The sequence below is a fragment of the Pipistrellus kuhlii genome, unplaced genomic scaffold (assembly GCF_014108245.1).
Source record: "Pipistrellus kuhlii isolate mPipKuh1 unplaced genomic scaffold, mPipKuh1.p scaffold_m20_p_3, whole genome shotgun sequence".
NCBI classification, from domain to species: Eukaryota; Metazoa; Chordata; class Mammalia; order Chiroptera; family Vespertilionidae; genus Pipistrellus; species Pipistrellus kuhlii.
In genome coordinates, this window is record NW_023425529.1 from 186977282 (window position 1) to 186990706 (window position 13425).

Sequence of the window (13425 nt, forward strand, 5' to 3'; positions counted from 1 at the left end):
CACTAAAAACGTCAGAAGGAGCGGACACCTCATTCTTCACACTGCTGTCTGTACACAGAATTCAAACAAGACCCCCCAAACCAAACCGAATTTCTCTCGACCTGTGCCCAAATAATCGCTTTGGTAGGTTATTTTCTCCTGATGCACACCAATAAATATCTATATTAAGACCCACAGAGCCATTTTCACTGAGCCCCACACACCAGAACATCTCATTTGCATACATGTTTGCAGAGAAACGTGTGGTTTACAGTCCCCGCCCGACCCACCCCTGGCTCTGCCCCAGCACCACGGAAAGCACGTCGGTGCCCAGGCTCCGTCCAGTAGACTTCTTGTTCTCCTGAAAAACACAGATGGGGGAACAGACAGATGCTCGGCAGACAGACAGACAGACGCTCTGACCCTCCAGGCAGGGTCGTGCGGCCGGTCCCAGGAGTGACCGAGCCCCGGCCGGGGAGCAGCACCGTGAACCCTGAGCAGCCGGGACATTCCTCCCGGGATGCAGTGCAGCAGAGGGTCCTGTGCCAGGAACGATGCCCGGCTGGGTGTGCGGGCCGCACGCGGGACAGCTGTCCGGGGCCTGGCCCGCGTCACGGTGCACGGACAAAACCCGCACGGCAGCCGACGCAGCCCTCCGGTCCCACAAGCATCTCGTTTTTAAACGACACCGTGGGCATTCTAGAAGGAGGCACTTCCAGTGATTTAGACATTGCAGCCCTGTCACAAGCAAGTTAACGGCTTCCCAGCAAAATTAAGTGTCCAGTGACCCAGCGACCGGCAGGCACTGAGGGTTTTCTGTGACCAGAAAGCACGACAGGTTTCTAGAAGGAAATACAGATCGATATTTAAAAGCCCAGCAGCAGAAATAAAGCCTCAATCTACGCAGCACCGCCTCCACCTCTGCAGGGGGCGGGGGGCGGAGGGTGGAGGAGGGTGGCGGCGGGCGGAGGGGGCCGGCGGCAGGCAGCGTTCGCTTCTCTAGGATTTGATTTGCTGACAGATGTCTAATCTGAGAAGAAGTTTGAGTTTCCAGGATAAACGTGAGCCGTCACGCCATGTGTCCACCCCAGCGGCCACGTTCAGTGTCACCGTCGGCTCCCACGGTTCCACGCCGGAGTCACCATGTCATGCGGCAGACGGGTGCAGCTGAGGACGGCGGGGAGGTGCTATCTGGTCCCCGTGGGGCAGCATCCGTACCTGCACCCAGGTCAGAAACGGCAGACACGCCGGCCTGGATGGCCTGGCGTGGCCGGCAGGACGCGGTCACAGTGTTGAGATGCGGGAGATGGAACGTGGGCAGAGTGGACTCTGCTCTCTTTAACCTGAAAGACTAAGAACTCGCTAGGCTACGGAGACCCCTGATACGGCACACGGGCTCTGAGTGGAGGAGCCGGAGCCGCACTGGGGCCGAGGCTGTGGTGCCAGCGCCGGGCACAGACGTCACTCCAGCTCCTCCCAGCTGTCGGCGAGGTGGCCGCGGCTCTGGCGCCGGATGCTGACCAGCTTCCCGGCCGAGCGCAGGCTCCAGCGCGAGCCGCCCCCCGGGCCGGCCAGGCTGGTGTACTTGCCGGCGCCCTTGGCCCCCTCCTCCCAGCCCGGCCGGGACGCCTGGTCGCTCAGGGCGCCCGACTCGGCCGCCACGTCTTCGAGAGCGAGCTTCGGGGGCTCCCAGCCCTCGATCTCGTCCGGCTTCTGGGGCTGAATGCTCGGCTTTAGCACCAGATTGTCCCAGAAGCCAGACTTCTTCTCCGCCTTCAGCTCCTCCTTCAGCCGTAAGCTGGTTCTGCGGGGACAGAGGAGGGGTTTGGGGGGTGCAGGGGCCTCAGATTCGACCCATTTTTGTAAATAAAGTTTCTTTTTCTAAAACCATCTAAGCTGTGTGGGAAGCTAATGCCGATCCGTATGTAAAACCTGAAACAGCAAAGTCAGAGGGAGAACTCGTCCCACGGGTTGCTGCTGACACTAATGAGGCCGCATCTCAGACCCAGACGTGGACATGCACACGGGCGGGTTCTCAGGAGACACGCCTGGGGCTCACGTGCTTGCCAGCCGGCGGCCAGGCCCAGGGCCCGGACTCCATCGGGGAGAATGCCTTTCGACACACGGCCCTGGGAGACCATGCCCGGGGCACTGCCGTGCGGGACCCGCCTCCCGGGAGGAAGGTGGTCCCAGCGACGCCCGCCCATGAAGCGAGGCGGCTCGGGGCTCAGGGCTCAGGTGGACGCTGGTCTGCAGCTCCCACGCTCCTCCGCCTGCGGCTGGCTGCCTCCTGGCCTTCCCGCAGCCCCATCAGCGCCCGTCCTCTCCAGACACCCAGGGGAGGAGCCCCCATGCCACCTGACCGGCCCTGCTGTCCCACGTGACCGGGAGGGAGGGGTGCGGGGGGCCGAGACGAGGGGGGCACCCACTGAGGCCTGGCCTGTCTGCGGACCGTGTCCCCCCTCCCCGTAGGGACTTACCCCCTGGACTTGGGAGATTTGCATCTTCCCAGCAGGTGCTGCTCATCGTCGTCATTAAACAGCGAAGTCACTTCTTTCCAACCTCGGAACCCTGCTCCCTGCACCAACAAAGGTCAGGAAGAGGTCAGGCCTGGCAGCAGGTACACAGGTCTGGTTTTGTGACAAATTTGTTGAGCTGGGCCTGGGAGAGAAGCTGGGCCTGGGGGAGAACCTGGGCTCTGGGACAGAAGCTGGGCCTGGGACAGAAGCTGGGCCTGGGGGAGAAGCTGGGATCTGGCAGAGAAGCTGGGACCTGGGAGAGAAGCTGGGCCTGGGGGAGAAGCTGGGACCTGGGAGAGAAGCTGGGATCTGGGGGAGAAGCTGGGACCTGGGAGAGAAGCTGGACTGCGTCTCCTGGGGTCGCAGCTCCTCCTCCCTCAGCAGCAGGCGACCTCCGCCATCCCGCTGTGAGGACAGCCACTGCGGTGACCATCCGTCTGTGGTGCCCATCCTCGCCCTGCTCTCACCCAGGCGGGGTGGCCGAGCTGCGACCCCAGGACGGGTCCCTGCGGGTGCCCACGGGCGGCTGCAGAGGAGGGAAGGGGCCACGGCTCTGCAGTCGGGTGCGTCCTGGGCCTACGCCGGCCTCAGAGCAGAGGCACAGCTGTCAGAGCAGGCCCAGATAGGAGAGACTCTGCCCATCCCGCACCCGAGTCCCACTCCCTGTGGGTGGCCTCTCTCCCATCAGGGAAGCGGAGGGGAGCGGTGGGGAGGGGAGGGTTGCAGAGGGCGGCTCCTGGGGGACAGACCTCGCTTTACAGAACTCTGAAATGTTCCTGTTGCAACTTGAAAGGAAAGGGAACCGAGGGCTGTGTGCCAGGCTCCTGTGGCCACCCGGGGCCATCCAGAGCCGCCTGGGCCACCCGGGGCTGCCCAGGGCCACCCGGGCCACCTGGGCCACCCAGGGCCACTCAGGGCCACCCGGGCCACTTTGGGCACCCAGGGCCTCCCAGGCCACTCGGGGCCACCCAAGGCCACTCGGGGCCAGGGAATGAGAGCTCAACATCGTCCCCAAAAGCCAGCCCGGAGGCCATCCCTGGTGCCAGCTGAGACAGTGGGGTCCCGGAGGACGAGGACCTGGCAGGCGGTGAGTGCCAGTCCCGTGCCCCACGCCCGGCGAGGACCCACCACCCTCCGTCTGAGCAGCCCGGGGGCCACGCCGACGGCCCCCAGCAGCCGGAGGCTGGCTGACACCCGTGTCTGTGGCAAAGCTCCCGCTGTGTCCCAGCTGCCGGTGTCCTGGCTCTGACAGCTCCCACAACGATCAGGCACAGACCTCACCGGAGCGAGGGCAGCCGCGTGGCCCTGCGGCGACAAAGGAAACAGGCCCCCAGGCCCCAGAGGAGGAGGGATCGCGCGCCCGTCCCTGTGCCCACACCGCCCGTCCAGACCACCCAGCATCGGCGCTCACACAGGCCCCTCCGCAGGTCGGCCGCGTCCTGGGCCGGCACCTGGGCCTCCGGAGGGTCTGTCTGAGGGCGGGAGGGACCGAGACCCTCACCGAGAGCACGGCCGGGGCCCCGGGTGATGTGGTGACAGGGCCGAGGGCCGGGCGCCTGTCCGCTGGGCCTGGGCCCTGGGGAGGGGGTTCTCGCCGGCAGAGGCGGGAGCGGGAGCCGGGCCGGAGGCTGCAGTGCGGGTCCCGCACGGCCCAGCGCTCTGCCTGCCCGCTCTGCCGGCGGGAGCCCCCGGCCGCCCCGCACGCCGAGTCAGGGCGGTCCCGGCCGTGCGGGAGGCCGTCCCCTGCGGAGCCCGATCCGCTGTGTCAGGGAGAGCGCCAGGCTGCGGCCCTGGCCAGCCCCGTGGGGAGTGGGGGCCCTGACCCAGAGCCCCGAGGGGGACCTCCCGGCAGGAGGGAGCCCCTGGGCGGGAGGGCGCCCGCTGCCTGGGCCCAGCGTCCATCTGTCTGCTCTGGGGCCACGACAACACGCCAGGCACACGCCAGGCACACGCCAGGCACACGCGCTGCAGAGGCCACGTGAGGGGCACCCTCCTCCCCCGCGGGAAGCAGTTACAATGCCCATCAGAAAGCACGATGACTCCAACACGGACCAGCTGGGTCACCTTCCGGAGACCGGAGCCGGGCTGGGGGCGGCGTCCTGTCTGTCTGCCCCTCCGTGGGGGCCGGGCCGCTGAGGCGACGCTGTGAGTCCACACGCACAGCCCGGACCCCACGCCCGGCGGACCGGCTCGGTGCTGCTGACCGTGTGCTGGTTCTGACCCGCCTGGCCACGTGGCTCTCTGGCCACCTGCCCCGCAAGGTCCCCATCTTCCCTTTCCACCAGGACCGCCCACCAGCCACCCTCAGCCCTCCCCTTACGGGAGGGAGGCCCGGAAACCTCCGAGCAGGATCTCCCCGTCACAGACACGGTGGCTCCCTGTGAATGTGGAAAGGCAGCAGCCGACTGTGAAAGCCTCCGCGCCTGGAACGCTGTGTGAAACCACAGAAAGGCCCGCGGACACGCGCGCGGACGTGAGGGAACGGGAGACGCGGCGTGGAAAGTGCCCCGTGTTCGTGGGCGCGCCGGCTCGGGTGCCTCTGCAATTTTAATGCGTCAGCGGGCGGCTCGCCCGGCCTGGCCCGGCGGCTCAGGCGCACAAAGGGCTGTTTGAATGGGTTCCAGCCGGGAGCGAGGCCGGTGGCCGCTCCGCTGCCAGGTCCCTGGGGCTACGGGCCTGGCGGCCTCCGGGAGCGGGCTGGCCTCACACGCCCTCCGCTCCCGGGTCCCTCCACCTGCTGCCGCGCCGAGTCCTTTTCTCTCGGGTTTTCTTTCCCCCATTTCTAAAAAGTACGCATTTTTATTGCTTTTAGGGAGAAAGAGAGAGTGAAAGAGAGAGAGAGAGAAACCTCAGTGATGAGGGAGAACCATGGATCGGCTGCCTCCTGCACGCCCTGCACTGGGGATCGAGCCCTGTGGCAACCTGGGCCTGTGCCCTTGACCGGAATCGAACCTGGGACCTTTCAGGCCGCAGCCAACGCTCTAACCACTGAGCAGCACCGGCCGGGCTCTTCCCCTGCCGCCCTGCAGGCAGCACTGATGTGTCTGTGGAGCCCTGAGCCCGAGCAGGGTGGGGGTCCGGTGGGTGGAGGCACCGGCCTCGTAGGCACCGGCCGGGTTCCCACCCTCCCTGTCGGGGGGCAGAGGCCAGGTCCGCCTCACAGGACTGTCATCCCAGGCGTTCTCCCTCCCCATCCGGCGCCCTCCTCTCCGGGCGCCGCGGCGCCGCTCGGGGACCAGGCGGGGGCGCTCCCCTCGGCCCGCCAGCCATCGGAGCCTGGGTGCGGCCGCCCCATCGTCTCCCGGGAAACGCTGCCTCCTGTCCTTTCAGACGCTGCCGGGACGCTGGGCGGCGAGCGGGAGACGGACGCCCAGCAGCCTGGGGCGCGGGGGACGGGCCTTCCCTCCACAGCACGTTCCCCGCCCACAGACAGCAGGCTCTCTGCCCCCGCCGACCTCGTCCTTAACGGTGTGCCAGCGGCAACGGCGGCCTTCCCACAACCCTGCACGCCTGAGAGGGACACACGCATGACACGTGTGGGGAACGGCGCTGACCTGGACCAAACCCACGGCCCTGGCCGGCGGCTCAGTGGTTAGAGCGGCGGCCGGTGCACCGACGGGTCAAGGGTTCGATTCCCAGTCCACGGTGTGTACCTGGGCTGCAGGTTCAACCTCTGCCCTGGTTGGGCACAGGTGGGAGGCAACCACTTGATGTCAATGTCTGTCTGTCTGTCTGCCGCTCTCTCTCCTCCTTCCTCCTCATCTGTCCTCCTCCCCCTCTCCCTTCCACTCTCTCTAAAAGTCATTGGGAAAAATATCCCCAAGTGAGGATTCACAGAACAAGCAAACAAACAGAAAACAACCCACAGACACCCCCACGCGGCAGTGTGGTCAGGCGCCCGGTCTGGGCACCTCCCAGCAGCCAGAGGGACCAAGATGCTTACAATGCCGGTTTCTAAGGATGGGAAGAGTCCCAGTCCAAAGACCCCACCCATTCCTCTGTCGGCGAGACTGCGAAGCACAGGAGCTGTGTTTGCTAGAAAGACCCCGGAGAGAGGCCCGCCGCCGGCCGCAGAAGCCGAGGGAGATTCCGGCCGCGCCTCGCGTCCGTCCGGGAGAGCCTCCGCTCACTGCGCGCCCTCTGTCCACCGGCCCCGGGACCGGCGGCTCCTCGAAGCCCAGGTGAGACGGGCGGAGGCAGGCTCCCCCGCGCACTCCTCCCTCCCGGCCCCACACACGCCCCGCCTGGCACTAAAGCAGCAGCGAAGGCGAACGGGCCTACTGAGTCCTAAAACTTCAAACTCGGAGAAACCTGGATTCCAACTGCCAGCGGCCCACGGCGTCACAAGCTCTCCTAACTGCCCGCAGCCCCACTGTGTGCTTGCTGTGGATGAAACACACGTCACGAATCGCTGCTCTCCGGGAAACACAGGGCAGGGACTGAGCCCTGGTCACCGTGTTCGTCAGCCAGTCCTAACCTGTGTCACGCGTGTGTACGCACAGGCGCCGCACTGCTGCCAGCCCGCCCAGCGCGCTTTCTCCACGGACACTCCAGCCTCCCCGGGAGCCAGGCGTGGGCACTGAGCCCGAGCGAGCCAAACAGCAGCGCCAGCACAGAGCACTGACTCTAGCACACGGAGCCGGACCAACACCGGGGGCCGCGCACGCACCCTCGGCCGGACGTGGGCCTCGCGGCTGCGAAGACGGAGGCTCCCCGGCCCTGGACTGGGGTGAATTCCCAAACACGGAGAGCCACGGAGCCACGGAGGTGTGCAGGCAGAGGCTGGCGACCGCGCTGGACTCCGGTTGTCCTGATGCTCAGAACCACGTCACCCCCTCATGTCCCCCCTGGCCGATCACAGGAGCCAAGGCCGTCCTCAAGGCCGCCAGCAGAGACTGGCCGGCCGGCTGCGTGCCCCCTCCGCCGTCCGCCCGTTCCCGCACCCGGGACGTGCGACCCCACGTCAGGACTGCTGCGACGCCCAGCACCACGGACAACAGACACGTGTGGCACCTCCGTGCACACGTGCACAGTTACACACACACACACACACACACACACACACACACACACACGCACGCGAAGCTCTTGGCCGAGCTAAGGCTGACCATGGCTCAGTGGGAAGAAGCCAGTGGTGAGTGCTGCTCATTCTCCTGGGAAGCCTGCACCCCCACCCGCACCCCACCCCCCATCTCCCACCCCTACCCCCACCCCGCACCCCAAGGTGCAGGCCTCCGAGAGCTGGTTCTCTGAGCTCAGGGGAACATCCACCGTCCAGCTGACCCCATGCCTCCCCCACCCCCACCCCCACCCCCACCCCCACCCCGCACTCCTATCCCCACCCCCATCCCTACCCCCACCCCCACCCTGCAGCCCTCTCGAACCTCAGCCACCTGCGCTCCAAGCTCCCAGGCTGAGCCTGTCGCCCACACGAAGGTTCTGACCCAGCAGGAGGAGGAGCACATGCTTCCCTGGCGTTTCCGGACGCCTCTGAGGAGCTCTGAGCGTTAAAGGGTGCCGGGAACCTGGCCCAGCGCTCCCCGAGGCTGTTTCCAGAGCGTCAGTGTGGCTGCTGCCTAAGCCCCACACACAGCCCGGGCCCGCAGCCCATCGGCCCCCCACCCCACTGGTCCCCCAGCCCATCGGCCCCATGGCAAACCGCCTGGCAGCTCATGGTCCCGCCGAGGCCGAGATGAGGCCTGGGGGAGGCCCAGGAGACAGCGGGCACTGACCGCCACTGGGGCTGCAGTGCGGCTCGCTGAAGCCTGTTAGTCTCATCATTAAACCACGGGAAGCCCAACGCACCTGCTGGCCTCCCGAGCTCACAGCCCCGCCACCCACGTGTGCCTCACCAGGCCCGCCACCCGGCCTGCCCGCCCGCCGGCTGCCAGCCTCGCTGTGATCGGAGTCTGTGGGCCACGCCCCGTGAGCCTGAGCCTGCCTTGCTGCCCACAGCGGCTCCCGGGGTGGGGGTGGGGGTGGGGGTGGGGAGGGACCGAGAAATGCTCCACCCATCTCCTGGTGACCGGTCTTTGGCCATTATTCATTATGGTGTCTCGGCCGCGTGCTTCTATAATATAGATTGCAATGAATGTTCCCCTTCTAACCTCACTATAATACAAATAGATGTGTGTTCATGACAAAGGAAAAGCTCAACAGCCCTGGCTGCTGTAGCGCAGTGGTTAGAGCGTCGCCCTGTGGACTGAGGGTCCCGGATTCGATTCCAGTTAAGGGCACATGCCAGGTTGCAGGCTCGATCCCCAGTAGAGGGCATGCAAGAGGCTCCTGACCAATGATTCTCTCTTAGCCTTGATGTTTCTCTCCACCTCCCTTCTCCCTTCCTCTCTGAAATCAGTAATATGTATATACACGTGTGTGTGTGTTGCAAATTCACTTTAAAAAAAAGTCCAAGGAGAAGCCCAGAGAAGTTTATTTTCAGGGTGAAAACTATTTTAGGAACAATGCAGTGTTCCTTACTCCAAACAGCGATTCCACATACCTCGCATTTCTAAGGTATTAGAACCTCACAGTAAGCTACTTTTCCTTTTTAATAAACAGCCGATTATCGCTGTGAAGTCAGCGCGCACATCTGAGTGCCAGCTAAACCCCTTTCCAGAACAAGACGCAGCAGCTCTGCGCTCAGCTGACCGCCTGGGCGCGGGCCCCGAGGGAGGCGAGGCCCCGAGGGGAGGCCGGGCCCGGAGGGGAGGCGAGGACGGAGAGCACACGTCCGGTGCGTCCTTCTCACACCGATTCCCCCTCCTTCCAACGTCACCACCAAAACCTGCAGGCAGAGGTTTTATGTAGACGTGCCATGAATTGTCTAATTTAGGGGTGTCGAACTCAATCAGAGAAGGGGCCAAAATCTAAAATCCAGCCTAAATCACGGGCCGAATGGTTTACTGAACAGTCATAAACTGTCATTGTGATGGAAACGCAGCGGAGTGCAGTGATGACAGCGCGGTGCGGGCCACATTGCAAGGCCTGGCGGGACGGATTTGGCCCGCGGGCCTTGTGTTTGACACATGTGGTCTAATTTAATTCCATCAGAAGCTGGCTCTGGGATAAAGACCAATCCTCCAGAAGGAATGAAATTTAGAGTAAAAAAAAAAATCTGTTTTTCTACAGCAAAGTTCTTCAGCGCATTGAACTCTAGGTACCTTAACGAAGTAATGAAAAGCCACAGGCGAGTCTCACTCCTGGAGGATCACAGGGAGAAGCCCTCACGGCTTCGGGGCGGCCGCTGCTCAGGCACGGACACTCCGGGAAGGAAATCAGGGACAGCCGGACAGCCGGCCCTGCGCTAAACCAGGCACTGCTCCGACAGCGACGCCTCAGAGAGGAAAGACCGGCCACGGGAGCGCTGTTCGGGAAGACACGTCCGATAAAGCACTGTCACACAAAGCACCCTTACACCTCAACAACGGAAAAGCCAAAGCCAGCAGTTTTGTTGGTTTGGCTCAGTGGATAAAGCGTCGGACTGCAGACTGAGGGGTCCCGGGTTTGATTCCAGTCAAGGACATGTACCTTGGTTGTGGGCATGTCCCCGTGGGGGGTGTTTCTCTCTCAGAGAGTTTCTATCTCTCTATCCCTCTCCCTTCCTCTCTGTAAAAAATCAATGAAAAATAAATAAAATAAAATAAATAAAATAAAATAAATGGGCCCCTCACTGTAAGACACGCCACCAAAGAGGAGGGAAGTGCAGGGAAGATGCCCCATGTCCTGCGGCATCAGGACATGCAACCGAGAGGCCAGGAGACCCTGCGCCCCCGGGAGACCGCAGCCGGCACTGAGCCCGCCCGGCGGGAGGACCGGGAGGACCGGGAGGACCGGGAGGACCGGGAGGACGGCGCGGCAGGAGCCGCAGGCGCTGTGGGCGGGGGCGCGGGGGCGCAGCCGGGGAGGGTGACCGTGTGGGGGTGTCCCGCACACTAAGCCCACTCTCCCCACGCGACCCAGCAATCACGCTCCTCAGCGTGGATCCATCCACGTTAAAAACGCCGTCCGCACAGAGCCTGCGGACAGGTGCTTCTGCAGCAAACTGTGACAGCGGGAAAGCGGCCGAGATGTCCTGCAGGGGCCGGACGGCCTGTGGTCCCCCAGGCCGGGGGACGGGATATTGTTCAGCGAAGAGGGAGGCGGAAGCTCAGTGCCTGTGACAGGGTGACAGCAGCCAGTCTGAAAAGGCCCCCCACTGCACGATCCCCAACCTACGGCATTTGGGGAAACGGAGACAGCCATTGATCGAGGTACGGGGGATTAGAGGGGCAGCACGGGTGGGCAAAGCAAGGAGGGTTCGGCCGGGGGACTCGGTGACACTGTGACCTCGGACACATTTCATGTTACGTCTGTTGCAGAATCTGTAGGACAGGTCGGAGGTCGCTGTGCTGAGGGCCGTCGGCTCCCGAGAATGGGGTGCCGAGGGGGGGGGGCTGTGCCTTGGGGGACATAACAGACGGGAATCGGTATTTTCCACTCAGTGTTGCTGGGCACCTAACAAAATAACTTCCCGCCCTAACCGGTGTGGCTCAGCGGTTGAGCTTGACCTATGAGCCGGGAGGTCAGGGTCCAATTCCCAGCCAGGGCCCAGGCCCAGGCTGTGGGCTCCATCCCCAGTAGGGGGCGTGCGGGAGGCAGCTGATCAATGATTCTCACCACTCTTTGTCTCTCTCCCTCTTCCTTCCTCTCTAAAGCTAATAAAAGCCTATAAAAATAATACCTGATTAAGCCCCACACAAAAACTCACAGTTAACAGAAGGATGCAGACACCCAGTTGTAAACTAGAAAATCGGAAAAACAACACCGTTCCTAAGGGTTGAATCCAGGTTGCTGTTCCAGCTCCTATTCCTCCCGCGTTTCCTTTTGTGAGAAAATGTCCAGAATAAAACCCGAGGAAAACACACAGGCTGTAGGATTCCTCAGGAGAAAGGGAGGCGGAACACGGGATCAATTTAGAATGTTAAAGGTGGCAGAAACCGGTGTGACTCAGTGGACAGAGCGTTCGTTGGCTTGCGGACTGAAGGAAGGGTCCTGGGTTCGATTCAGGTCAAGGACATGTACCTTGGTTTCGGGCACATCCCCAGTAGAGGGCGTGCAGGAGGCAGCTGGTCCATGTTTCTCATCGATGTTTCTAGCTCTCTATCCCTCTCTCTTCCTCTCTGTAAAGAATCAATAAAATACATATATTTTTTTAAAGTCTGGTTTAAAAAAATAAAATGTTAAAGTTCATAAAAAAAAAAAAAAAAAAAAAAAGATCCGGCCCATCTAATCCACAATAGTTCCTTGTGAATTACTACATTCTCATCGTTCTACTCCGGAGAGTTGCTGTTTGGAGGAACCCTGCGATTTTGAGATTTCAAAAAACAAAAACCCAGGTCCGCGCTGTCCAAAAGCCACTTAGAAAGAGGCTCAGACAGAACCGTGACTAACGGCCCCATCAGTTTCACAGAAACTACCCCCAACTGTTCACAGGCGCTGAGACACTTCCAGGACAGCAGTTCCCAAACCCTCTGGCCACCTTCAGGAGCGGGCCAGCTAGAAGTGGAATTGCTGATTTAAAAAAAAAGAGAGAGAAAGAGCCAGCCAGGGCGCACTGGGTTTCTGACCTCAATTCCACGGCCGAGGCCCCAGCGCGCTGCGCATCGGAAACAGAGCGGGGAGGGCGGTGTGTGCGTGTGTGTGCGTGTGTGTGTGTGTGTGTGTGTGTGTGTGCACGCGCGCGCGCGCGGGGAGGGCCGGGAGGGCGGGGAGGTGGGACGGGGTGGGGGGAGAACCGGGCCGCCCGGGGGAGCGTTTCAATGAGAAATGCTGGGCATTCCAGGCGCGGCTGGAACCTGCCGGGCCGGTGCCGCACCATCCGGGCCGCACTCCGCGGAAAGGTCACTGCCTTCCCCTCCGGCCACCGCGGGCCGCGGGCAGGAAGCGCTGTGTACCGCCCGCGTTCGCCCCTGGGCACGCGGCCGGGCCCCGGGGCGCCTGCTGGTCTCCGGGCCGGGACCCCCCGCGACCCGTCCCGCGTGGGGGACCGCCGAGGTCCGAGGCGGCCTCCGCCTCCCCGGCCACGCGCGCATCGCAGGTGCCCCGTCACCCGTGTCGCCCTCCCGACCCCGCGACGGTGCTCCACCCGCCCGGGACCCTAACGGGCCTGGCCCAGGCCAACCTGCGCGCCCCGCGCCCCGCGCGCCCCGGACTCCGCGCCGCCCTGGCCACTGCGCGCCCGGCCTCCCGCGCCCCCCGCGCCCGCACCTGCGCGCCCCCGGCGTCCGCGCTGGGCGGCGGCTCCGCGCGCAGCCCGTCCTCCTCCTCGGGCGGCTCGTGCAGGAGCACCCGGCTGCGGCCCAGCCTCCACATGCCGGTCGGTCCGTGCGGCCGGGCAGCGCAGCGGCTCGGGCTCGGGCGGCGGCTCCGCGAGGCCCGGACGCGGTGAGCGAGGGGCGGGACGGCCGGGCGGGGCCACATCACCCTCCGGACCGGACCGCCCCGGCCCCCCCTCCGACGGCACCGGCCCACCCCGTCCCCACCCCGTCCCCCCTCCGTCCCCCCTCCGTCCCCACCTCCGCTCCGGGCGGGTCCACGCCCCCCGCCCCCGGCCCGGCCCCCGCGCCCCGCGCTCATCCCGACCCGAACCCACCCCGACGATCCCCGCCAGGCCCCGCCCCGGCAGGCCCCGCCCCGGGCCACCCAGGGCTTGGCCCCGCCCCCCAGGTCGCCCCTCACCGGCGGGGGCGCGGCTTGTCCACCGGCGCTGCGCGGGGGCGGGGCGCTCTGTCCCGGTCTCCATGGCAACGGCGGGCCGCGGCGGGCAGTGCGCATGCCCACAGCGGGGACGGCCGAGCCCGGCCGGCCGGTGGCCCGGTCCTGGGGCGGAGCCCCCGCCCCGCACGCAGGGCCCGAGCATCCGCGGAGCCGGCGCCCCGCGGCCCCGCCC

The 13425-nt window shown here is 64.4% G+C and overlaps 1 protein-coding gene across 1 annotated transcript; it reads right to left on the reverse strand.

Moving 5' to 3' along the window:
* Window positions 1–929: 929 nt before the first annotated feature.
* Window positions 930–12969, reverse strand: LOC118729914 (testis development related protein). The gene is made up of 3 exons (XM_036457476.2): window positions 12744–12969; window positions 2460–2557; window positions 930–1783 (listed from the first exon to the last, which is right to left on the reverse strand). The coding sequence occupies exons 1-3, from the start codon at window positions 12954–12956 to the stop codon at window positions 1441–1443; spliced, it is 654 nt and encodes a 217-aa protein (XP_036313369.2). The 5' UTR covers window positions 12957–12969; the 3' UTR covers window positions 930–1440.
* Window positions 12970–13425: the final 456 nt, after the last annotated feature.

What these genes read in the sequence shown, in the direction of transcription:
- LOC118729914 (XM_036457476.2), bottom strand. Translation starts at nt 12,956, where the DNA reads ATGTGGCCCCGCCCGGCCGTCCCGCCCCTCGCTCACCGCGTCCGGGCC. An exon ending in CGGACGCCGGGGGCGCGCAG is followed by an intron (nt 2,558 to 12,743) that starts GTGCGGGCGCGG and finishes TTGTTGGTGCAG; the next exon opens with GGAGCAGGGTTCCGAGGTTG. An exon ending in AAATCTCCCAAGTCCAGGGG is followed by an intron (nt 1,784 to 2,459) that starts GTAAGTCCCTAC and finishes CTGTCCCCGCAG; the next exon opens with AACCAGCTTACGGCTGAAGG.